This window comes from Megascapheus bottae, chromosome 25 (genome assembly GCF_031878675.1).
Source record: "Megascapheus bottae isolate mThoBot1 chromosome 25, mThoBot2.hap1, whole genome shotgun sequence".
Lineage (NCBI taxonomy): Eukaryota > Metazoa > Chordata > Mammalia > Rodentia > Geomyidae > Megascapheus > Megascapheus bottae.
In genome coordinates, this window is record NC_143533.1 from 847,441 (window position 1) to 872,976 (window position 25,536).

Genomic DNA, 25,536 nt, shown 5'->3' on the forward strand with positions numbered 1-25,536 from the left:
TGGTGCTTTAACTGACCAGTCTGACAAGATTCCTTCTGGGATGTGAAATGATCTGGGGATTCTTGACCTCTGAGAGAGATAGGTCCCCCTCAAATTAGAGGCTCAAAGAGTAGTCTCTAATTTCTTTTTTTTTTTTTTTTTTTTTTTTTTTTTGCCAGTCCTGGGCTTGAGCTCAGGGCCTGAGCACTGTCCTTGGACTTTCTCAAGGCTAGAGCTCTACCACTTGAGCCTCAGCACCACTTCCGGCTTTTTTCTATGTATGTGGTACCGAGGAATCGAACCCAGGTCTTCATGCATGCTAGGCAAGCACTTTAACCACTAGGCCAAACTCCCGGCCCTAATTTCTTTTTTCTTTTTCTTTTCTTTCTTTCTTTTTCCTTAAGACTAGTGCTACACCACTTAAGCCACAGCTCCACTTCGGGCTTTTAGGTGGTTAATTGGAGAGAAGAGTCTCTTGGACTTTCCTGTCCAGGTTAACTTTGAACTACAAATCCTCAGATCTCAGCCTCCTGAGTAGCTAGGATTCCAGGCGTTTGCCATGTGTGTCTAGCCAAGGAACTCTAATTTCCCCTCCATCCCAGGAGGCTGCTGGTCTGCGGGTGACATGAGATGACTCTGGAATGTTCTCTTTTGCTTTTCTCTACAGGTGCAGATTTGGGGTTGCATGGCTCCTTAGAGAATGAAGCCCAATCCCACCGTTACCTCGCCAGCGCCCTGCAGAGCCACGGGCCAGGGCGAGAAGGGCTGTCCTGTCTGCCAGGCTTGGGGAGCAGTTTCGGGTCCAGAGCCTGGTTTAGGGTGGGGGTCAGGTTCCCGAGCTGGTCTGGGAGCAGGGCCGGGACCCAGTGCCCTGCCGGGGTCCGGACAGGGACCCGGTGCTGTTTTGGGATCTGGCCCTGCTCTAAGATCTAAGTCGGGAGCTGCATTGAGTGCTGGGTTGGAAGCTGGGTGGGGACCTAGGCCAGGAGCTACAGAAGCTGGGTCGGAACCAGGGCTGGCTGCTGTGTCAGAAGCTGTGTCAGGACCTGCCGCAGGACCTCCAGCAGGAGCTGGGTCCGGAGCTGGATCAGGAGCTTGGCCAGGGCCTAAGTCAGGAGATGGGATAGGATCTGAAGCTGGAATTGGGTCAGGACTGGGGCCTAGAGCTGAGTTAGGGACTGGGTTGGGTCCCCAGGCAGAAGCTGGGACAGGAGCTGGCTCAAGACCCGGATCAGAATTTGGGACAGGAGCTGGGTCAGGAGCTGGTACAGGAACTGGGTTAAGGCCCTGGACAGGAGTTGGGACACGAACTGGGTTAGGACCCTGGTTAAGGGTTGGGACAGAAACTGGGTCAGGCCCCAGGTCAGGAGCTGGGATGGGACCTAGGTTAGGACTCTGGTCAGGAGCTGGCTCGGCTGCTGCACCATCACCTCAGTCTGGGCCCAAACCCAGTGAATCAGTGGAAAGCACCGCACCCGTACCAACGCAGAAGACTCAAGCCAGCCCCACGCAGGGCCGCAGACAGCAGGTTCTGGTGACAGGCGGAGGAGGCTACCTGGGCTTTAGCTTGGGTTCCAGCCTGGCCAAAAGCGGCTCTTCTGTCGTCCTGCTTGACCTCCGCAGACCCCAGTGGGAAGTGCCTCCAGGGATCCAGTTCATCCAGGTGGGAAAACAGAGGTTAGGGTGCTGGACTGGAGGTGGTAGATGGGGTCCAGTGCGAAGCCAGTGTGGGGGTCAGCCGTGGAGTCCACTCCAGCTCCTTTACTTTCCAGGTAGGAAAGTGGCTGTTTCCCTGAGTCTCAGGGTCTTCCTCGCAGAAGAGACAATAATGCCTACTTTATAGAACATACCTATCACCCTAGCACTCAGGAAACTGAGGCAGGAGATCAAGGCAAGCCAAAGGCACACAATAGGAAGAGATTGTGCCTCCAATACAAACAAAAGTGGTGGCACCAGTGGCTCACACATGTAATTTAACCATAGAGGAGACTGAGATCTGAGGGTGGTAGTTCAAAGCCACCCAGGACAAGAAAGTCTGTGAGCCTCTCATCTCCATTAAATCACTAAAAAGCCAAACGTGGAGCTGTGGCCCAAGTGGTAGCATACCAGCCTTGAGCAAAAAAGCTAAGAGAGGGCTGGGAGTTTGGCCTAGTGGTTAAAGTGCTTGCCTAGCATGCATGAAGACCCGGGTTCAATTCCTCGGTACCACATACATACAAAAAAAAAAAAAAAGCCAAAAGTGGTGCTGAGGCTCAGGTGGTAGAGCTCTAGCCTTGAGAAAGTCCAAGGACAGTGCTCAGGCCCTGAGCTCAAGCCCAGGACTGGCCAAAAAAAAAAAAGCTAAGAGAGAGTGCCTTGCCCCTGGGTACACACACACACACACACACACACACACACACACACACAGCTCTGGGCCCTAAATGTGTAAGGACAGATGACCATGCCAGTGTCCTGTAAGGTCCTATAGTAAATCCTAACCCACACATGCTTGGTCTGGGCAGGTTAGGGGCTGGCTCTGGTAAGTGACAAGGTCTGGAAGTGGCATGTCTGTTTGCCTTGAACTTGACCTTTCATTATGTCTTCCTTCTGTGTTTCAGGCTGATGTGCGTGATGAAGGAGCCCTGTTCAGGGCCTTCGAGGGGGTGGACTGTGTCTTCCACGTGGCTTCCTATGGGATGTCTGGTGCTGAGAAGGTAAGAGCCTCCCCTTCTCATCCGGATTAGAGAGGGGCGGGGCTATGAATCCTGGTTCCGCCCACCACAGCCCTTTTCACTTCTTCCTGGGAGGATTTAGACTATTCCATGTCCACAACGCCAAATACTAGCTCTGCTGCTTTCTGGCTGTGACCCAGCACCAGATAACCTAACCTCTCTGAGCTGTGCTTCTCACTGGAGAGTGAGGACATTGCCGGATATTCCTATCACAGCCTCTTTAAGGAGCTGGGTGACAGTTTGTCAAAGCATGTGTGTGTGTGTGTGTCTGTATGTGTGTGTGTGTGTGTGTGTGTGTGTCTGTATGTGTGTGTGTGTGTGTGTGTGTGTACATGTATCCTCCGACTCCAAGACTGCACTTGTTTGTATATTACAGTATTATCAGTATTGTTTTTACTAACAAAACCCAGGAGCTGGGCGCAGTGGCTCACGCCTGTAATCCTAGCTACCCAGGAGGCTGAGATCTAAGGATCACGGTTCAAAGCCAGCTCAAGTAAGAAAGTCTGTGAAATTCATCTCCAATTAACCACCAGAAAACCACAAGTAGTGCTGTGGCTCAAATGGTGAACTCTAGCCTTGAACAGAAAAAGCTCAGAGATAGGCCGGGCACAGTGGCTCACGCCTGTAATCCTGGCTACTCAGGAGGCTGAGATCTGAGGATCAAGGTTCAAAGCCAGCCCGGGCACAAAAGGACCTGAGACTTATCTCCAATGAAACTCTAGAAAACGGGAAGTGGGGCTTGACTCAAGGGTAGGGTGGTAGCCTTGAGCTGAAGAGCTCAGGGACAGCGCCCAGGCCAAGTTCAAGTCCCATGACCCACAGGAAAAAAAAAAAAAAAAAAAAAAAACTCAGAGATAATGTCCAAACCCTGGGTTCGAAACCTATGATGAACAAAACCCAGCCTAGACAGGAAAGTCCTGGGTATTTCTAGCTCCTGTTTAATCAGCAAAATGCCAGAAATGCAGTTGTGGCTCAAGTTGTAGAGTGCCAGCCTTAAGTGAAGAAGCTATGGGAGAGTGCTCAGGTCCTGAGTTCAAGCCCCAGTCCTTCACACACACACCCCAAAAAAAGGAAACCTGCTGACATTCACTAAGGAATCAGTCCCACTTTATAGAGGGACCTGAGGGCCTGGTGGGGTTGGGTCTCCTCCTGGTTACCCAAGATGATGATGACAAAGCTGGGCACTGCTCCTACCTGAAGAATTCTTGAATTTCTTTTTCTTTTTTTTTGGTCAGTCCTGGGGCTTGAACTCTGGGCCTGGGTGCTGTCCCTGAGCTCTTCAGCGCAAGGCTCTAACACTTGAGCCACAGTGCCACTTCCGGTTTTCTGGTGGTTCATTGGAAATAAGAATCTCACAGACTTTGGTGCCCGGGCTGGCTTTGACCTCAGATCTCCGCCTCCTGAGTAGCTAGGATGACAGATGTGAGCCACTGGCGGGCCTGGCTGCCTCTTGAATTTCTATCTCTGATCTAAATGTTCTGTTACCCCCTGCCCTGTAACACGGTGACTTCCCACCCTCGCCTTTTCTTTTAGCTACAAAAAGAGCAGATTGAGTCTATAAATGTTGGAGGCACCAAAGTAGTCATCAATGGTAGGGGCTCAGAGTGAAGTGTGGCTGTGTGTTTTCTCTTCTCCTGTCTCCCATCACAGGCCCAGCTCCTGAGGGTGTGAACAGGGCTGGTACATAAAAAGAGGAGCCTCTGGGCCTCCCTACCCCAACTGAGGGCCTGTGGAAGTACCCCCTATTTGTGTGCAGATGTGCTCAAGCCTCAATGACCTCAGTGTATCTGGAAATGGGGGATTGGGGACTGGAGTTGGGGACAATAGGAAAAGTCACCAGAGCACCCAATAGGCCTGAGGCCTCTGAGTATGTCCAGCCTTGTCTGCCATCCATTTTTCTCTGATTCTAGAGGGTCTTTTTTTTTTTTTTTTCTTCCTTTGTCCTCATGGAGTGAGTCTTTCTTCTGATTGGTTCCTGTATAGTTCAGGGTAGTTCAGGACTAAGACCACACTGGGAGGAAAATAAACAAGCCTGCCTTCCCCATCCCCCACCTCCCAGAGCAAAAACTGAATCCATACCCCCAAGTTAAAAGGAGGAGGCTGCCAGACTTTGTGGTTCACACCTGTATCCTAGCTAGTCAGGAGGCTGAGATCTGAGGATCACAGTTCAAAGCCAGCCCCAGCAGGAAAAGTCCATGAGACTCTCATCTCCAATTAACTACCAAAAAACCAGAAATGGAGCCGTGGCTCATGTGATAGAGCACTAGGCTTGAGCATAAAAGCTAAGGGACCAGTGTCCAGGCTCTGAGTTCAAGTCCCAGGACAGACACAAAATATAAAAGGATCTGGCACTAGTGGTTCATGCCTTTAATCCTACCTATTCAGGAGACTGAGATTTAAGGATAGTGGTTCAAAGCCAGCCTAGGCAGGAAAATCAGTGAGACTCTTATCTTCAATGAAAACTGGAAAACCGGAAGTGGTGCTGTGATTTGAAGTGGTAGAGTGCTAGCCTTGAGCTGAAAAGCTTAGGGATACTTTCTAGGAGGACCCAGGGTTTGGGCGGTGTTGGAGGAGGTGTGTAGGTTGTGTGGGGGGAGGGGAGGGTGTTGCAAATCATAGATTTGCCCAAGGAGGTTCCTACGAGCCACATCCTTAGCTGACAACCTGCTCTGGGTGTGTGTGTGTGTGTCTGCACACGTGTGCACTTGCCTCTGCAGTCTGTATCCGTCGAAGGGTTCAGAGGCTCATCTATACCAGCACTGTGAACGTGGCATTCGGAGGAAAACCCATCGAGGAAGGGGATGAGGACACCGTGCCATACTTACCACTGGACAAGGTAACTGGTGATCAGGAGAGGTGGGCGGGGCCAGTGGGCGGGGCTCCATCTAACTCCAGTGTGTCCCGGTAAGGAGCCCCCAGCTGTGACACAAACCCATTCCTATTTCAGCTTGCCAGGCTCACAGGGAACTTTGATTTTTTTTTTCTTTTTTTGGCCAGTGTTGGGCTTGAACTCTAGGCCTGGGCACTGTCCCTGAGTTTCTTTTGCTCAAGGTTAGCTACTGCTTGAGCCACAGCACCACTTCCAACTTGTTTTGTCTAGATGGTACAGAGAAATAGAACCCAGGGCTTCACACATGCGAAGCAAAGACTCTACCACTAAACCACATTTACAGCCCTGATTTTTCTTTTTCTTTCTTTTTTTTTCTTGTGCGTGCATGCGTGCGTGCGTGCGTGCGTGTGTGTGTGTGTGTGTGTGTGTGTGTGTGTGTGATTGGAGATAAGAGCCTTACAGATTTTCCTGTCCAGGCTGGCTTTGAACCAGAAGCCTCAGATCTCAGCCTTCTGAGTAACTAAGATTATAAGCACTTAGCTCCAGAGGAGACTTTGAAATCAGACAGACCTGGCCTTGGTTCCCTGTCTGGCCCTTTTCTACCTATAACTCTACTCGAGTCATTTCACACTCAGAGCCTCTGTTTCTTCCTGGTGTGTGCTAAGCAGGGAAGTTGTGGAGAGAAGGTGAGACAGCCAATGAGAAAATGTCACAGGAGCCTGGAAGGGCAGATGTTGAGTGTCCTGGTCATCTTAATGCTCTCAAACTAGTGTTCCTCTTCTCTAGTGACTCTATAAGGTGACACTGTCTACCCCCAGGGGAGATTTAAGGCAGTAGCACTCAGAACGGGGCCACAGCCAGGAGCTGGTAAGTCACACCTGTAACCTTAGCTACTCAGGAGGCTGAGATTTGAAGACCACAATTCAAATCCAGTCCACGAGACTCCTATCTCTAATTCATCACACAGACTAAAAAGCTGGACTTGGAGCTGTGGCTCAGATGGTAGCCTTGAGTAAAAGAAGCTCAGACACAGCACCAAGACCCTAAGTCCAAACCCCGGAACCAACACTATGGTCACATCCGGTTCCCAGAATCTAAAAGGAAGGCTTAGGCCTGGGCCAGGGTGGGCTGGGTAGATGCCTCTGGCAGCAGCACTGACCCCCCTGTGCCAGCTCAGCTGTACCTGTTCTCTGGCAGCACATGGACCACTACTCCCGAACCAAAGCCATTGCAGACCAGCTGACCCTTCTGGCCAATGGGACACCTCTCCCAGGTGAGTAAGGGGAGGGGGGCTGCCACCTCCCCCATGTATGTGCATGATTATAGCTTTTAACAGACACACCCCAGAGGCCCGCCATTCCCCGGACAGCACGCCCAGGTCTGGCCTTCTGCCATTCAAAGTATTCAGAATGCATCCTGTACGCTTTACCCCAGGAGCAAGGCCTGGGCACATCACTGTCATAACTGTCATCCTGGCCACTCCAGAGGCTGAGATCTGAGGATAACAGTTCAAAGCCAGCCTAGGTAAGAAAGCCAGTGAGAACTCTGATCTCCAGTTAACCACCAGAAAACTGGAAGTGGCGCTGACTCAAAGTGGTACAGCCTTAAGCTCAAAATTCAAGCCCAACAACGGACCAAAACCAAACAAACAAAAATAATAATCTCACAGACTTTTCTGACTGCCATTGAATCACAGTCCTCAGATCTCAGCCTCCTGAGTAGTTAGGATCCCGGACGTGAGGCACTGGCTCATGAGGTACCTGGCTCTGCTCAATAATTGTGTATGCCAAAGGCTCATTCACTGCTCAGAGCATCCTGGGAAATAGGCATCTGAGGTGTTCTTGGGTTTTTGAAATCAGGTGCCAGATCCACCTAAGTAGATTTGAATCCGCATCCCAAAGGTAATGGCTCATGCCTGTTATCCTACTTACCCAAGAAGCTGAGACTGAAGCCAGTCCAAGCAGACAAACCTGTGAGACTTATCTCTAACTGGCACGTAGTGAAGCATGGAGGTATGGCGACAGTGGTAGAGTACCAGCCTTGAGTAAAAAAGCTAAGGGACAGTGTTCAAGCTCTCAGTTCAAGCCTCAGGACTGGCAAAACAAAAAAAAGACAGAAGCGAAGCTGTGGCTCAAGTGATTGAGTACTGATCTTGAGCAACAAGATCAAGAGAACAAGCCCCAGGACTGGCATAAAAGAAAAGGAAAAGAGAGGTATGGAAGGAGAAAGGAGGTAGGGGGAGAGGAAAGAAAGAAAGAAGGAAGGAAGGAAGGAAGGAAGGAAGGAAGGAAGGAAGGAAAGGAGGGAGGGACCAGGAGCATGGCCTAGTTGTAGAGTGCTTGCCTAGCATGCATAAAGCCCTGGGTTTAATTACTTGGTACCACATACACAGAAAAAGCCAGAAGTGGTGCTCTGGTTCAAGTGGTAGAATGCTAGCCTTGAGAAAGCCCAAGGACAGGCTGGAAGTTTAGCCTAGTGGTAGAGTGCTTGCCTAGCAGGCACAAAGACCCAGGTTCTATTCCTTGGTACCACGTACATAGAAAAAAGCTGGAAATGATGTTGTGACTCAAATGGTAGAGCTCTAGCCTTGAGAAAGCCCAAGGACAGTGCTCAGGCCCTGAGTTCAAGGCCCAGGAATGACAAAAGAAAAAAGAAAAAGAAAAGAAAAGAAGGGAAGGGAGAATAGGAAGAAGGGAGAGAGAGAGAGAGAGAGAGGGAAAGAGGGAAGAAAGGAAGGAAAGCAGGTAGGCAGGCTGGGCCACTGGTGGCTCGTACCTATAATCCTAGCTACTCAGGAGACTGAGATTTAAGGATCAAGGTTCAAAGCCAGCCCAAGACTGTGAGATTTTTATCTCCAATTAACCACCAGAAAACCAGAAGTGGAGCTGTGGCTCAAAGTGGTAGAGTTCTAGCCTTGAGCACAAAAGCTCAGGGACAATGCCCAGGCACTGAGTTTGGGCCCCAAAACTCACCAAGACTGATTACCTTCACACGGGATAGCACAGCTCTTAGGTGGTACAGGTAGGATTTGAACACCAGGGCAGTGTTAGCACCACAACCTAGAGCCTAACTCCCTACAGGAGAGCTCTGCCCTAAAATGTCCTCCCCTCCACCCCATCCTGACCTATCAGCCTTTCTGCTTGGTCCCAGTAGGAACATCCAGCTGTGTCATCCCTTGGGACTTGACCCAGTGCTGTTGGGTTCCCTTCTCTCGGGGGCATCCCTGGCCAGGTCAGATCACAGCTGGTATGCTGGACACCTAATCCTCTGTCAGAGAATTATTCATGTGACCATTCCTAGCTTTCCTTAGTCCAGAGAGTTACAGATACCCTGGGCTGGCCTCTCTGTCGTGTGGCTGCCTGGCGCTCCACTGGCCACTGGCAGCTGTCATCTGACCTCTTTCCACCATGCCCTGGGGACCCAGAGTTTAAACTTAGCTGAGACTGTTTACAGAAAAGCACACCTGACACCCGCCTGCCAGGAGTGCCGCCATGGTCATTCAGGGTGAGTCCACTCCCTCAAACTGTCTTCCTCCCTTAGCAGAGAGGGCCCTGGCACAGGTAGCAGCATCCTTAGATGTGCATATATGTTTTTGCCAGTCCTGGGGGCTTGAACTCAGAGACTGGGCACTGTCCTTTTTGGTGATGGACTGGAGTAGCTAGGATTGCAGCCATTGGTACTCAGCTTCTCCCAGAAAAGTGACTGCCAGGCTTGGCAAGGACAAGCAGGAGGGCAGCCCTGGAGAGTTAGGTGGCAGGAAGGATGACCCGGGGCATCATCTAGGACTTGTCATCTTGGAGGCATTGATGATGATCTTGGATGTGGGATATTCTTATCCCACAGCCACCTCCCCCAAAGTTCCCCAAAGGAAGGTGAGTTGCCAGTGGCACTGGGCCTGCCATTCCATAGCAGAATCCATGCTCTGCACTGGGCCTCTGCTTCTTCTCCCTGCCAAGCCCCTGCTCTGCAGGTCGCTGACTGCCTCTGCTGTGTCCTAGGAGGAGGGTGTCTTCGGACCTGTGTGCTGCGGCCCCCAGGGATTTATGGGCCTGAAGAGCAAAGGCACCTGCCCCGTGTGGCGGTATGTCACCCCACGATCCTGGAACAGAGGTGGGAGGAGACAGGCTGATATGCATGCTCCCCCAGCCCCTCACAGCTCAGGGTCATCAATCAGCCTGGAGACAGAGCAGCCTTGTCTGGGACCCTCACTTCTTGGAGATGCCCCGCCCCCACCCTCAGCATCACATCCCTCAGAGCCACCAGGAACGAGCAGAACTGTCTTGGCATGAGCCAGGGCTACGCTCCATTTGGGGAGACAAGGAGCTGGAAATCCAAAGGAATTCTCTGGACCCCCTGAGGGCGGGGTGAATCATCTCACAGTGCCATGCAAGGGTCTTCAGGTTAGAAAACCACTCCAGCCAGATGATGGTGGCTCATGCCTGCAATCCTAGCTACTCCAGAAGCTGAGATCTGAGGATCATCGTTCAAAGCCATGCTGGGCAGAAAAGTTCATGAGACTATTATCTCTAATTAAAAACACCAAAAGGCAGGCCGGGAGTATGGTCTAATGATAGAATACTTGCCTAGCATACACCAAGCCCTGGGTTCGATTCCTCAGTACCATATATACAGAAAAAGGCAGAAATGGTGCAGTGGCTCAAGTGGTAGAGTATTAGCCTTGAGAAAGCTCAAGGATAGCGCCCAGGCCCAGAATTCAAGCCCCAGGGATGGCAAAAACGAACAACAGACACAAAAACACACCAAAAAGCTACAAGTAGAGCTTTGACTCAACTCAATTCTGTGGAGTAGCTCTGTGCAGAAAAGCTCAGGGACAGTGCTCAGGCCCTGAGTTCAAGCCCCAGAATCAGCGTATAAAAAGGAGAAGAATGGAAGGAAAAAGAGGAGGAGGAGGAACTATTTCACATTTCAATGTGTCAGCATGGACATTTGTAAAAAGTTCTGGGCCAGACACACACACACACACACACACACACACACACACACACACACACACACAACTGAAGCAGAGCAGGGTCCCTCCTGGTTGTGCAGAGATCTAATTGCAGGAGTTGGGGTGGAGAGCTGGGAAGAAAGAAGGCTGCAGTGGGGTGCGGGTAAGGGGTGAGGGTGGCTGTGGGGGCAGCAGAAGAGGGGAAGGGATGGATTCCAGACAGGTTTGGAGAGGGAGGCCAGCTGGATATGTGGGAGGGAAGGCTAGGCAGATCTTCCCAGATGGCTCTGTGTCCCCTCCGGTAGCCTGCATGACACACAGGAGTGTGGCCTGGTGTGAACACGGGGGATGTGGGGGTGTGGAGCGAAAGAAAGCCACCCACTGAGCGTGAGCATACCTGTGTCACCCCTGCCCCCCACCAGAGCCACATCAGGAAGAGGCTGCTCATGTTCCGGTTTGGGGACCGCAGGACAAGGATGAACTGGGTCCATGTACAAAATCTGGTGCGGGCTCATGTGTTGGCAGCAGAGGCCCTCACTGCATCCAAGGGCTACGTGGCTGTGAGTGTCCGGGGGTCCCACCGGCTGCTGCCCCTAGAGGAGACCCATCGGCATTGAGGTGGATGGGGGAAGCCTCAAAGACCATCATGAGCTCTGTCCAGTGACCCTGTGACTCCGAGTAACGACCACCAAGTGCTAAGCACTTGGGGCCAGGAGTTTGGTCTAGTGGTAGAGTGCTTGCCTAGCATACACGAAGACCCTAAGTTCAATTCCTCTGGACCACATACATAGAAAAAGCCAGAAGTGGTACTGTGGTTCAAAGGGTAGAGTGCTAGCCTTGAGAAAACCCAAGGACAGTGCTCAGGCCCCAAGGTCAAGCCCCAGGACTGACAAAAAAAAAAAACAAAATAGAAAAGAAAAAAAAGTTAAGGCACGGCACAGTGCTTCAACTGAGTTCAAGCCCCAGGAGAGAGGGGCGGGGGGTGCAGAATGCCAGTGGCTCACACCTAGAATTCTAGCTACTCAGGAAGCTGAGATCTGAGGATTCAAGGCAATCTAAACTTCAAAGCCAACCCAAGCAGGAAAGTTCAGGAGAATTATAGCTCCAATAAATCTCTTCCCCCCTTGCCCCCCGCTCTCTCTCTCCAGAAGTGAACCTGTGGCTCAAATGGTAGATTGCTAACCATGAGTAAAAGCTTGTGGACTGTTCCCAGGCCCTAGAGTTCAAGCTCCAGGATCAGCCAAAAAAAAAAAAAAGAATCAAAAATACACAACAGCAAATACATAAATCCCTAAAGCCTGAAGTGGCTGAGGGTTGAGTGGCACTTTCAGGCCTCACAGCTGGTCAGTGTAGCAGCGGCCCCAGATGCAAAGGGAATATCGCCCAGCTGTTTCCCTAGGCCTGGGAACTGCTCGAGAGAATGACGAGGTTACAGCAGTGTCTGGAAGCCTATCCTCAAGGACAGGACGGGGACAGGAATGGTGAGCACATAGCCAACCCCCACCCTTGCCTATGTCTCCCTCAGAGTGGCCAGGCGTACTACATCAATGATGGGGAAAGTGTCAACGTCTTCGAATGGATGGCTCCCCTGGTAGGTGTTCAGAACCATACGCTCCATCCAGCTCCCCGATTCCCCTTCATTTCTAGACGTGTGTGGCTTCTTAGTGGTGCTAGGGGCTCCCTCCTGTCATCCTAGCTACTCAAGAGGCTGAGATGGGCAATCATCATTGGAAGTCCATGAAGCTCTTCTCGCCAGTGACCCAGAAGAGGCCAGATGTGGAGATGTAGCTCGAGTGCTCCAGTATCAGGCTGGGGTCTCTGCTTTTGGGCTACTGTTTTTGGTGTGCATGTGCACGTTTATTTCTCTTGGGTCCACATGTGTGAGTGGAATTATTGGGTTAGAGAGGAACCATGTTGAATCCTTTAATGCATTTCTTCATGCATTTCCTATGGTATGCAGGCAGCTGCAGTAACTAAGGGGTTTGAATGATCCGAGCTTATATCCCCCATACCCCCCACCCTCATTCTATTCCTGCTCGAGTTTTTCTGACAGGAATAACTTTTCATTTTAAGATTGGCTCAGGGATGGGCTGGGAATGTGGCCTAGTGGTAGAGTTCTTGCCTAGCATGCACGAAACCCTGGTTCAATTCCTCACTAACCACATACACAGAAAAAGTCAGAAGTGGTGCTATGGCTCAAGATCTAGAGCTCTAGCCTTCAGAAAGCCGAGGATGGTACTCAGGCCTGAGTTCAAGGCCAGGGACTGGCAGAAAGACAGAGAGAGAGAGAGAGAGGGAGGGAGGGAGGGAGGGAGGGGGAGGGGAGGGAGGAAAGGGAGGGAGGAAGAAAGAAAGAGGGCTGGGAGTTTGGCCTAGTGGTAGAGTGCTTGCCTAGCATGCACGAAGACCCAGGTTTAATTCCTCGGTACCACATACATAGAAAAAAGCTGGAAGTGGTGCTGAGGCTCAAGTGGTAGAGCTCTAGCCTTGAGAAAGTCCAAGGACAGGGGAGCTCAAGCCCAGGACTGGCAGAAAGAAAGAAAGAAAGAAAGAAAGAAAGAAAGAAAGAAAGAAAGAAAGAAAGAAAGAAAGAAAGAAAGAAAGAAAGAAAGAGGGGCCGGGAGTTTGGCCTAGTGGTTAAAGTGCTTGCCTAGCATGCATGAAGACCCGGGTTCGATTCCTCGGTACCACATATATAGAAAAAAGCCGGAAGTGGTGCTGAGGCTCAAGTGGTAGAGCTCTAGCCTTGAGAAAGTCCAAGGACAGTGCTCAAGCCCAGGACTGGCAAAAAAAAAAAAAAAAAAAGAAGAAGAAAGAAAGAAAGGAAGGAAAAGAAAAGAAAGAAAGGCTTGCACCGCTGCTGCCAGGCTTAGAACAACCTACTTTCTTATCTCAGACCATGTTCCCTTGCAGTTTGACAAGCTAGGATATAGCCAGCCCTGGATCCAAATACCTACTGCCTGGGTTTACCTAACAGGTAAGGCTTGTGTGCATTAAAACCCTCTATGCACCAGGAGTGTATGTGTGTGTGTGTGTGTGTGTGTGTGCACGTGCACACATTTTCTCTTGTTTGAAACCCAAGGCCTAGACTAGAATGAGGCAGAGATACACCCAGCCCAATACCAGCTATGCATAAGCAACTGCAGCTAAATGTATCACCTAACGCTGAAAGTGTAGCTCAATGTTAAGCCCTGGGTTAGATCCTCAGTATTATCAGGCAAAATCCTCATCACTATAGCCCACTATGCCCTTCAATATCTAGACTCTACTCAAATTCCAAACCTCTGGCAAGGATCCAGTGATCCGGGCCTTTGTAAAGCTGAGGTCAGTGTGGGGGGTGCTCAGTGAGGAGCAGGGAGCAGCAGCAATCCCTCCTCTTGCAAGGTCATTGCAAGTTATGACATCTTTGGAAGACTCCATTTTGTTTGTTTGTTTTTGCCAGTCATGGGGCTTGAACTCAGGGCCTCAGCACTGTCCTTGGACTTTTCTCAAGGCCAAAGCTCTACCAATTGAGCCACTTCCAGCTTTTTTCTATGTATGTGGTAATGAGGAATCAAACCCGGGCCTTCTCCCATGCTAGGCAAGCACTTTACCACTAGGCCAAACTCCCGGCTTAGAAGACTCAATTTGACACTGTATTCTCCTCCTCACCCTCAGATGGGTCTTTGCTCCTACCCCCATGCCAACAGCTGCCCTGTATTCTTCTAGCACCTTCAAGCACCTTCTGCTGGCCTCCTTCCAGCTGGAGTGCAGAGCAGAGAGCAGCCTAGCCAGGCCACCCTCAATCACCACAAAGGAGGGCCTTTCCTGCTGCACCTTTCTTTAGGTCTGTTGTACTTTTTTTTTTTTGCCAGTATGCTAGACAAGCATTCTACCACACTCTGGGCCCTATGTTTGTTGTATCTTCACTGCATGGCACTAAGGGCAAGACTTTTTCCTCTTTCTCTTTCCTTCCTTTCCTTTTGTGCCTTTACTAGGGCTTGAATTCAGAGCCTGGCCACTGACCCTTACCTGTTTTGCTCAAGACTGGCACTTTGCCACTGGTAGAGTGATTAGAAATAAGAATCTTGGGCCCAGGAGTTTGGCCTAGTGGTAAGACTGCATCCACGAAGACTGGGGTTCAATTCCTTGGTACCACATACATAGAAAAAGCGTAAGTGGTGCTGTGGCTCAAGGGGTAGAGCACTGGCCTTGAGAAAGCCCAAAGACAGTGCTCAGGGCCTAAGTTCAAGTCCCAAAACTGGCAAGGAAGGAAGGAAGGAAGGAAGGAAGGAAGAAAGAAAGAAGGAAAGAGAGTCTTGTGAACGTTCCTGTTGAGCTGTTGGGAGTAGCTCTGAACCTTGATCCTCAGACCTCAGTTTCTTGAGTGGCTAGATTAACCTGGCTAGCAGTATTTTTTTAAAAGTGGCTCAGGGCTTCAAACACAAGGTAAAGAGTTCAGTTCCATTCTTTCTCCCACTCAAGGCTGTGGGTGGGGGATGGAGAGGGGTGGCTGGGAGGGAGGGAGAGGGATCAACAGAAGAGACAGAAACTCTGGAGGGAGAACTTGGCATCTTTTCCGTCATTACTATTGGAAGAAGAAGTTCTGTGGCCTGGCTCCCGGCTAACAGGGCCCCCTCTGGTTTAGAGGAATTTAGGCAAAGGAAACTCCAGTAAAGCAAAGATTTGTAGCTGAGGAGCTACCAAGTTTGCCTAAAGCTAGGCCCGCCCCTTGCCCACTCAGACCCCACCCCTCACAGGACCCGCCCTCCCCTCCCTTTGGCCCCTCCCTCCCCTCCTTTTGGCCCCTCCCTCCTTGCAGCCCTGTCCCCGCCCCTCGACCCTCCGCCCCGCCCACCAGTCCTCAGTCTGGAGGAATCCTCAGTCTTTTCTCCACTCCCCCGCCCTCCCTTCCCTCAAAGGTTCCTTTCCCCCCTTCCATCCTCCCCTCCCTCACAAACCCAGATGGCTAACTGGCTGCGCTCTGCCCTCCCCATTCTATCTCCCTCCCTCCCCTCGGCCCTGCCCCCTCCCCCTGCAGCCACGGTGATGGAGTACCTGCATCTGGCCCTGAGGCCGCTCTGCAACATCCCGCCACTGCTCACCCGCAGCGAGGTAAGAGGGGGACCCCAGGGGAACTGGGCCTGTGCCACTGCTTTCCCCCTTCCGTCTCTTCTCCGCACCCCCCACTGCCCGCCTTCTCATCCCTTTGGCCCTGTGGCTGGGTAATCGTCAGGGTTTTAGAATAAATAGCTCCTTCACTCCCTCATTCATTCATTTGATGGTACTAGGCTTCAAACTCAAGATTTGGTGCTGATAAGGCAGGGCTCAACAGCTGAGCCATGTCTCCAGCCCTGCCTTTCTCCTTTCTGATCCTCCCAAATTCTGGGCATTTGCTCAGGCTGTGCCCTGTGTGAAGTGCCAGTCCTAGGCCTTGAACTCAGGACCTAAGCACTATCCTTGGACTTTTCTCAAGGCCAGAGCTCTACCACTTGAGCCACAGCACCACTTCCAGCTTTTTTCTATGTCTATGGTACCAAGGAATCGAACCCTGGTCTTTGTGCATGCTAGGCAAGCTCTCTACCACTAGGCCAAACTCCGGGCCCTAAAGCCCACTCTTCATCAGCAGTGTTCAAGCCATGCACAGCAGATCCTTCCAGCCAGACTGGAGGTTCTGAAAGGCAAGTTCAACCATTCAACTCCTTTATCAACCTGCTGTCAGCACACACATGCACACACTCACACAAAGCCTGGCCTGTATCTCCCGGCTCACAGTTCATACTCACTGTGTAGTGGCTGTGTAGTGAGAAGCTACTGTGGACGGCAGCGATGGCACCTGTGGCTCACACCTATCATCTCAGCCACTCAGAAGACCGAGGTGCAAGCATTGCAGTACAGAATCAGTCTAGGCAGTCAGGTCCACGAGACGCATCTCTAATTAGCAGGCAAACAAATAAGTGGAGAGGAGGCATGGGTCAAGTGGTAGAGAGCCAGCTGTGGACATAAAATCTGAGAGCACAGACGGGCACAGTGGTTCTCACCTGTAATCCTAGCTACTTAGGAGGCTGAGCTCTGAGGATCGCAGTTCAAAGCCAGCTCAGGCATTACAAAGCCAGGAGGCTCTTCTCTCCAATTAATCACTAGAAAATGGGAAATGGGGCTCAAGGGTGGTACCCTTGAGCTGAAGAGCTCAGGGACAATGCCCAGGCCCAGAGTTCAACATCCGTAACCCCCCCCCCCCAAAAAAAGCAACAACAAAAAAGCTGAAATCAAGCCCTAGTACCTGCCAAACAAAATGGAAGGAAGGGAGGAAGGAAGGAAGGAAGGAAGGAAGGAAGGAAGGAAGGAAGGAAGGAAGGAAGGAAGGAAGGAAGGAAGGGAGGGAGGGAGGAGGGGAGGAGGGAGGGAAAAGGAAAAAATAAATACAAGATGGAGGAGGAGAAAAGAAGGGAGAGGTGTTTGACTTATCCTATATTCCATGCAGACTAGGAAAGGGAGAGGAATAAATAATCACAATAGTGACCATATAAAAAGATATGAAATTCAGTGAAGTACCCTCTTGAGTCTGGCACGTAAGTGGTGTTGCTGGGTTTCAATCTCAGACCATAACTGTTATCTTTGTAGAAGGCATCAGGAATCACATGGATGGAAGGGGGGGTGAGGGGAAAGCTGCCAGGGTGTTGTGAAAGGTGGCCAGGCAAAGACTTAGCCATCCTTCTTGTCTAAACTGGATTTCATGGTTCAATTCAGGAATTGAGGATTATGACTTGGGGACATTTGAGGGCGGTAGTTCATGTGCCCTCTGGTTTATCAGTAACACACACATCAGCCCTTCATAGCCTTTTAATTCAGTGACCAATTATCACTTATTTATTGGGCATCTCCTGTGTGCCAGACACAGTCCTGAGCAATGCTGGTAATAAAGCTTAGTAATTCCCCAGGTAGATCACAGACCAAAGGAAAAGACAGCCCAAAAACCCAGATACACTGAGGGAAAGAAGGGGGAATTGAACTTCCTAAACTGCCCGACTGGCACCTAAGCCCTCTCTGAGGAAGACTGGGTGGAGGCCGCAGTTGGGCCTGGTCTCTGAGAACACTGTGGGCCAGGATTTGTTTCTATGGCTCACAGCTGTCCCCCATATAATAGGCCTGTAGTAATTTCATTTATTTCTTTATTTTGCCAGTCCTGGGGTTTGAACTCAGGGCCTGGACACTGTCCCTGAGCTTCTTTTGGCTCAAGGCTACATTTCTACCACTTGAGCCACAGCACCACTTCCAACTTTTTCTGTTGATGTGGTTCATGCATGCTAAGCAAGCACTCTAATACCACTAAGCCACATTCCCAGCCCCCGTAGTAATTTTTTTTTTTAATGTTCACGTACTCAGCTGGAATAAACTTGCTTCTGTATGCCCTCGAACCCTGACCTTAGTAGCTGAAACCAGAAAGGGACAAAAACTGGCTTCTCTAAGTCAACCACCAGTGGCTCATACCTAAAATCCTAACCATTCATGAGGCTGAGATTTCAGGATAGTAGTTTAAAGACAGTCCAGGCAGGAAAATCCATGACATGTTCTACCTCCAATTAACCAGAAAAAAAAAAGCCAGAAGTGGAACTGTGGCTCAAATCATAGCCTTAAGGGGGAAAAAAAAAAAAAAGCTAAGCAAGGGGCCTGAGTTCAAACCTAACAATGCCAACACACACACACACACAGACAAACCTGGCTTCTCTGCCTCTTGCACAGAAGTGTCCAGGACCAGAGTTTGATCCCAAGGGACTATTTCACTGCTGTAGGAAAATCATGTCACTGGTGTCTTTGGAACTGGAGGCATCAGTGACACAGGATGGCAGGGAGCAACATGATTCGAATGTGGCTGTTCTGTAACCTTAGGTAAATCCCTTAACCTCTCTGATCTTGAATTTCCAAGTCCCCAAACAGGAAATGGAGCCACCTCAGAGAACTAAATGACCAAAGGCCTATCAAAGCCAACCAGAGTATCATAATCGATGGCTATCTTTAGTACCCTTGAAGTGGGTGGACCCCAGGCTAGATGGCAGGAGCTCAAAACTTCTGGCTGGAATCACTTGTGCATAATTGAATTCTTCTCTTAGGGACCCTTAATCAGTCTAGCAGGGTGGGGTGAAGGCTGCCCCTGAACCCCCATCTGCCACAGTTAGACTGCGGATAGGGACCCGCTTGGCGGCCAGGAGGTGCTGCCCAGGGTGTGAATTTAGCAGAGCTCCCGTGGAAAAGGCATCTTGGAGGCGGGCCCTCAAAAACAAGAGAGAGGGGCATGGATATGACCCACGAGGGCAACCTAGGAACAAGGCCCAGCCGCCGGGCCTTCCTAGCCCTGGGGTGAAGGAGGGAGCTCCTGCCCTCGGGATGCTCGGCCCTCCCACTGGCCGGGCCTGACCGCCCCGTCCCCCCCGCCCCCCCCGCGCAGGTGCACAGCGTGGCCGTGACACACACTTTCCGCATCGCCAAGGCCCGCGCCCAGCTGGGCTATGCGCCCGACAAGTTCAGCTTCGCCGACGCGGTGGAGCGCTACGTGCAGTCCACCGCCCCGCAGACCCGCGGCTGCACGGCGCGCGCGCTCCTGCGGCTGCTGCTGGGGCTGCTGCTGCTTCTCGGCCTGGTGAGCCTGGGGCTGCACTTCCTAAGCCTGCAGCCTCTGTAGGCGGCTGTGCCACCCGGCTTCACCTCCCTCCGGCCCGGCACCCGCCCGGATTCGCCCCGCCCTAAGAGCGTTGGGTTAGCTTCCGGTCCTGGCCACGCCCTCACGCTACTGGCCACACCCCTCTGCCTTGTTATTGGGCGGGACCTCTGCCTCCTGGATTCCGACTGGACACTCCCTTGATCGCTCCCACCCCCTAAGTCCAGGCCACGCCTCTTGCTAGCGAAGTCTCTCAACCTGCTCCAGCTTGGAACCTGCTGCCCGCGCCGGCACCGACGGAGCTCCCAGGTCCTGGCCCCCGAGCGAGGTCCCGCCCTTCCTCTACTGGCCCCGCCCCCTCTCGCAGGCGTGGCCTCTGCGTGCTGACCCCGCCTCCTCAATTCTGGTTGGACGCTGCTATGCATCCCTCCTCTCGGATTTTGGCCACGCCTCCTTCTCCACCTGAGGGCTGATCTCACAGGCTAACCCCGGACACGCCATGCCCCGCCTCCCCGCTTCGTGGCCACGCCCCCTCCCTCTGCCCTAGCCCTTTCTCTACCGCCTGCACCACCTCTGAGACCTTCTCCAGGCAGCTGCCCATACCCGGTGCGTCCGGCCCTGCCACGAGCATTCGCAGCGGATCCTACCTTCAGACCCCACACGTGCACTTAAGCCTATCTGGGGGCCTTGGCCACACCCTGTGTGTTCAATCCCTCCCGGGCCCACCCCGTCCTCGTAGCTCCCTATCCTTTCCAGCCCCGCCTCCGGACGGGGCGGGGGGGGGGACGCTGGGGCCCCCGCGGTGTAGATGGCGTAGTGCGGGTTGGTGGCCAGTGTGGAATCCGCTAGGCCAGCAGCCGCTCCCCGTACCCGGGATTCCTCGCTGCCCGGGCTTGTCCGAGCACGTCTGAGATCCACCTGTCATCCTGGGTCTCAGACCCGTTTGGGCCGCGAGTGTTGAGTCTGCGCAGGCGTGAAGACTGTGGGTCCCCCTCACCCACCGCGATCCCCGGGGGCTGACGGCCCGGGTTCGGGGCGACGCTGGGCCCAGGGCTTCCTCTGCAGTCCCGCGGAACCTTTGTAGGTTCCTGCTTTATGAGTCGGGGAACACTAAGCAGGGCAAAACAAGTTTCAGTAAAAGAGGACACATGACAAAAATCAAAAGGGAAGAGTCAAGCGAGGACTTGACAGCTGGAGTTTGCCTAGGATGCACGAAGACCGGGGTTCAATTCCTCAGTATCACATATCCAGAAAAAGGGGGGGAAAAAGTCATAAGTGGTGCTGTGGCTCAAGCCTTGAGAAAACCCAAGGACAGTGCCCAGGCTCTGAGTTCAAACCCCAGGATCCACAAAAACAAAAAACATGCAGCCCCTCTGATATCACCCTTTCCATCCTTCTCCCCATCCTTCCTCTGTGTAATGTTTTATGGTTTGTTTGTTTTTTATTATTATTATTGGCATTGTTTTGTTTGAAAAGAATGGGATTGGTGGGTGAGAGAGGGGTGTACTGGGCTAGAGAGTAAAGGCTTGAATTAATTTCTTTCTCCTCCCCCTTATTCTTTAACTTTTCCTTGTGTTAAAAATAATAAATCTCAGGAAGAAAAAGAAAAGGGAAGCCGGACACGTTGGCTCATACCTGTAATCCTAGCTACTCAGGAGGCTGAAATCTGAGGATGGAGGTTCAAAGCCAGCCTGAGCACTAAAGACTTTGAGACTCTTATCCCCACTTAGCCTCTAGAAAAGCGTAAGTGGTGCTGAGGCCCAAGGGGTAGGGTGATAGCCTTGAGCTGAAGAGCTCGGGGACAGTGCCCAGACCCAGAGTCCAAGCCCCACGAAGGAGGAGGAGGAGGAGGAGGAGGAGGAGGAGGAGGAGGAGGAGGAGGAGGAGGAGGAGGAGGAGATGACATTTGGAGATTCAAAATGGCATTTGTAGCAATATTTTTAAAAATTTAAAAAAACAAAAACAATGGTAACCGCGAGCGAGCGTGGCCCACTGGTAGAGTGCAAAGCCCTGGGTTTGATTCCTTAGTACCACATACACAGAAAAAAAAAAAAAAAAAAAACGGAAATGATGCTGAGGCTAAAATGGCAGAGAGCTAGCCAGCATTGAGCCCAAATTGTCCCTGAGTTCAAGCCCCAGGACTGGAAGAAAAAACAAAACAAAAGATCTCAGTGTGCACATGTTGGCAGCGGTGGGATTCGAACCCACGCCATCGAAATGACTGGAGCCTAAATCCAGCGCCTTAGACCACTCGGCCACGCTACCGCCCACAAGTGGCTGCCTCCTCCTTGTTCATCTTAGTGTGAAGACACAAACTGAGTAGAGATTACAGGCATGCGTCACTGGGCTCCGCCTTGGGCGTTTCTTCTTTAGCATTGTCCTGTTACCCTCTACTCCGAGCCTTGTGGTAAAGTGAAGGTGTCTTAGGATGCATTCAGTTATGATGCTGAGACATTGGCCCTGGCTCACTGGAGGGGCTTTGGAGGGATGTGGCATAAGGACAAGCATGAGGGCAGCCCTGGAGAGCTAGTGGCAGGAATAATGACCTGGGGCCTCATCTAGGACTTGTCATCTTGGTGGCATTGATGTTGACAGCTAAGAATATCCCACAGCCACCTCCATGTATGCAGACAGTGCCCCCCCTTGCCCAGCTGCTGCAAAGGGGAGAGTTGCCAGTGGCACTGGGCCTGCCATTCCATAGCAGAATCCGTGCTCTGCTCTGGGCCTCTACTTCCTCTCCCTGCCAAGGTGGAAGGGGACAGGCTGATATGCATGCCCCCCCCCAGCCCCTCACAACTCAGGGTCACCAGCCTGGAGACAGAGCAGCCTTGTCTGGGACCCTCAGTTCTTGGAGATGCCCCGCCCCCACCCTCAGCATCACATCCTCAGAGCCACCAGGAGCGAGCAGAACTGTCTTGGCATGAGCCAGGGCTAAGCTCCATTTGGGGAGACAAGGAGCTGGAAATCCAAAGGAATTCTCTGGACCCCCTGAGGGCGGGGTGAATCATCTCACAGTGCCATGCGAGGGTCTTCATGTTGAAAAACCACTCCAGCCAGATGATTATATGACTTGGGGGAAGAGGCAGTGCTAAAGCTTGAAACTCAGGGCTTCCTTACTTGGCTTTTGTGCTCCAGGCTGGCTTTGAACTGTGATACTCAGATCACAGACTCCTGAGTAGCATGGGTCCCAGACACATGATTTCAGCTTCATTTCTTGCCGTTGGTCCATTCTGCTGGCATTCCTGAATTACCTCCACAGCACCAGGCCTCGCTGTTCCCTTCTGTGGTCTGGTATTCAGAATCGAGGCCTGCTAAATGTCACTTCCTGAACCTCTTCTGATCCAGATTTAGCAAGTTTCCTGCTGAACACTCCTCAGGGGTGTAATTAATAATGAAATTAAACCAGGCACTGCTGGCTCACGCTTGTAATTCTAGCTATTCAGGATCAAGTGGTAGAGTGCCAGCCTTGACTAGGAAAAAACTAAGGGTGGATGCCCTGGCGCTGGGTTCAGGTCCCAGAACTGGCACAAAAGAAAGAAGGAAGGAAAGAAAGAAGGTAAGAAAAAAAAAAGGGAGGGAGGGAAAGAAAAGAAAAAAAAATAAGAAAGAAAAATATAATAAATAAAAACGTCTGTACATGTGTTTGCATGTTTTCCTTGCTCACTAATGGATGAATAAACAAGGGCTCCTGAAGCAAGGCTGAAGACCATGTAGGAAGCTGGCACTGACACCTCGAGGTTGCCTTCCCATGTGGTGTCCTCTCCACCTGCCCAACCCCTTGACAGGCACAGAGGTTTCTGGGTATCTGGCAGAGCCCCCAATTGCTCTGGGCCAGCCCCAGCCCCTCCCAAAATCAAGGCACAATTACAGTCAGCCGTTCCTGTCTTTGGCCAGTGGAGGTAAGGGCACCTAGTTTCCATAGCCTCAGACCTAGAAGCAGTAAGACCTAGACAACTTCTGAGGTGTGTTCCAGATAAGATCCCTTGGGGGGAAATAGGAGCAGATGTTGTCGTTTTGGGGTTTTTTTGAGTATGCTTTTATGATCTTTTAGTAGAAAGGGGTAACCATTCAGCAAATCAGCTTATAAAAAAATGCAACCCGACTGATATCACCCCTTCTATCAGTCTCCCCCATCCCTGCCCTCAGATCATGGTTTTGTTTTTGCCTTATTCTGTTTGAAGAGAATGAAATTGGTGGGAGAGGTGTGTACTGGACTAGAGAGTGAAGGCTTGAACTAGTTTCGTTCTCTCCTCCTTTATTTTAAAGAATAAAATTTCTCCGGAGGAAAAGGGTTGGGGGTAGTGAAGGAAGAAATGGAATAAAAAGCAACCGTACGGGTGTGGCAGCGGTGGGATTCGAACCCACGCCATCGAAATGACTGGAGCCTAAATCCAGCGCCTTAGACCACTCGGCCACGCTACCGCCCGCTTGCGGTGCTCTCCTCCTCGGTCATGTTAGTGTGACGACGCAGACCGCTCTGCAGGCTCCGCCCTCGGAGGTTTGCGCATGCTCAGTGTGGGGTCGATGTCTCGCTTAGGCTCGGCCCCAACTTTTAAAAATAAGTCATCATGGTCTCGTAGCCGACAGCAGCAAGTACGGTAGGGATGAACTACTAAAAAAAAAGAAAGAATAATTTCCTAAAATGCTAAATACTGATATCCTCCTCGCGTGAGTGATTTTTTTTTTCTTTTGCTTTTCCTCCGAGATGTTGCTTGCGACCACCAGGTGGCAGTGCTGCGCCGCCTCTGTCTCCAGGCCCGGGGTGGGGCGGGTTTGCATTGAATCCAGCCTGTGACCCTTCCACTTCTTTCTTGGCAGGTGGAAGACCCCTCAGTCATAAATGCCAAACCTATATTACCCTGACCAATTCGTCCCAGTTGTCCAGCCATAGCCAAACGTTACCAGCCACCCGATTATTTTTGTGATGTTTCAAGACATTTTTAGAAAAATGCAACGAATTAGAGCCCCGCCTATGAACCCTTCATTACCCACTTTGCAGAATTGTTAACATCTCTCAGATCTGCCTGAAATCTTTTCTTTAAATATAATTTTATTGTTACTATTAATGTGTTGTACAGAGGGATTGCCATACTGTAAGTCAGGTAATGAGTACATTTTTTTTTTTTGGACAATATTATCCTTTCCTTCACTTCCCCCACCTGGTTTTTCCCTCCTATCCCTGCTCTACCTCAACTATTTTAAATTTTAAAATGGGGGCTAGGTAAAGATAATTAAAAAATAGTTTTGGGGTTTGTTTGTTTGTTTTTAATAAAGAATGGAACTAGTTCAGTGGTAGAGCACTTTCCTAACAAGTACAAGGCCCTGGATTCCATTCCCAAAACAAAGCAAACATTGGTAGCTAAAATGCAACTCTCCTTTGAGCAAGTTCAAGTCTTCTTTCCATAGCAGTTTCAAATCATCCTAGGTTTTTGGGTTGTTGTTGTTGTTGTTGTTTTCTCCCCCGCTTAATTTTCCCGTGGTTGTATATTTCTTTGCATCAATAAGAAAGCCAGCTTCCAGGGTTGTAAGGATAGTGAATAGTTGAAACTGAAGGACATTCTGGCAGAAGAACACGTAAGTAGGTGGCAAAAGGAACTTTACAGCTGGAATGAAATTCAGGTGGGGACTGGGAGTTTAGCCTAGTGATAGAGTGCTTGCCTAGAATGCATGAAGACTGGGGTTTGATTCCTCAGTACCACATACCTAGAAAAGCCAGGAGTGATGCCGTGACTCAAGTGGCAGAGTACTAGCCTTGAGGAACAAGAGCAAGGACAGTACTCAGGCCCTGAGTTGAAGCCCCAGGACTGGTGAAGAAGAAGAAGGAGGAGAAAGAGGAGGAGGAGGAGGAGGAGGAGGAGGAGGAGGAGGAGGAGAGGAAGAGGAATGAAGAAGCAACTCAGGACTGCACCCAGGCCCTGAGTTCAAGTCCCGTAATTAGCATATGTGCATGTGCATGGGTGTGCACACACACACACACACACACACATTGTAGGAAAAGTGACTTCTTTAGACAATTTTTGTCAGTTACAGGGCTTGAACTTAGAGCTTAGGCACTGTTCCTGAGCTATTTTGCTCAAGTATAACTCTTTACCACTGGGAGCCACAGCGCCACTTTCTGGTTTTCTTCTGATGGTTAATTGGAGAAAAGACTCACAGATTTTCTTGCCTAAGCTGGCTTTGAACTGTGATCCTCAGATCTCAGCCTTCTGAGTTGCTGGGATTACCGGTGTGAGCCACTGGCACCCAGTCCACTATTTTTGTTCTTTTGATGCTGGTACTGAGACCTCTATGCTCCCTTGGCTTTTTCTGGTGCTTTTACTGTTGTTGATTAGAGATAAAGTCTCATGGAGGACTTTCTTGCCCAGGCTGGCTTTGAACTACAATCCTCAGATCTTACCCTCTTGAGCAGTTAGGATTACAGGCATGAACT

The 25,536-nt window shown here is 51.0% G+C and overlaps 1 protein-coding gene and 2 non-coding genes across 3 annotated transcripts; 1 reads left to right on the forward strand and 2 right to left on the reverse strand.

Annotated features, from left to right (window-relative positions):
• Positions 1 to 1,277: 1,277 nt before the first annotated feature.
• Positions 1,278 to 19,316, forward strand: Sdr42e2 (short chain dehydrogenase/reductase family 42E, member 2). The gene is given in 11 exon segments (XM_090357826.1): positions 1,278 to 1,642; positions 2,577 to 2,672; positions 4,224 to 4,281; positions 5,408 to 5,526; positions 6,718 to 6,793; positions 9,519 to 9,601; positions 10,894 to 11,031; positions 11,997 to 12,062; positions 13,385 to 13,448; positions 15,492 to 15,565; positions 18,897 to 19,316. Coding segments are annotated over 11 exon segments (1,476 nt in total). The 5' UTR covers positions 1,278 to 1,354; the 3' UTR covers positions 19,311 to 19,316.
• Positions 19,317 to 21,289: 1,973 nt separating this feature from the next.
• Trnal-uag (transfer RNA leucine (anticodon UAG)) lies at positions 21,290 to 21,371 on the reverse strand. Its single transcript has one exon. It is a non-coding gene; the product is annotated as a tRNA-Leu (tRNA).
• Positions 21,372 to 23,446: 2,075 nt separating this feature from the next.
• Positions 23,447 to 23,528, reverse strand: Trnal-uag (transfer RNA leucine (anticodon UAG)). The gene has a single exon. It is a non-coding gene; the product is annotated as a tRNA-Leu (tRNA).
• Positions 23,529 to 25,536: the final 2,008 nt, after the last annotated feature.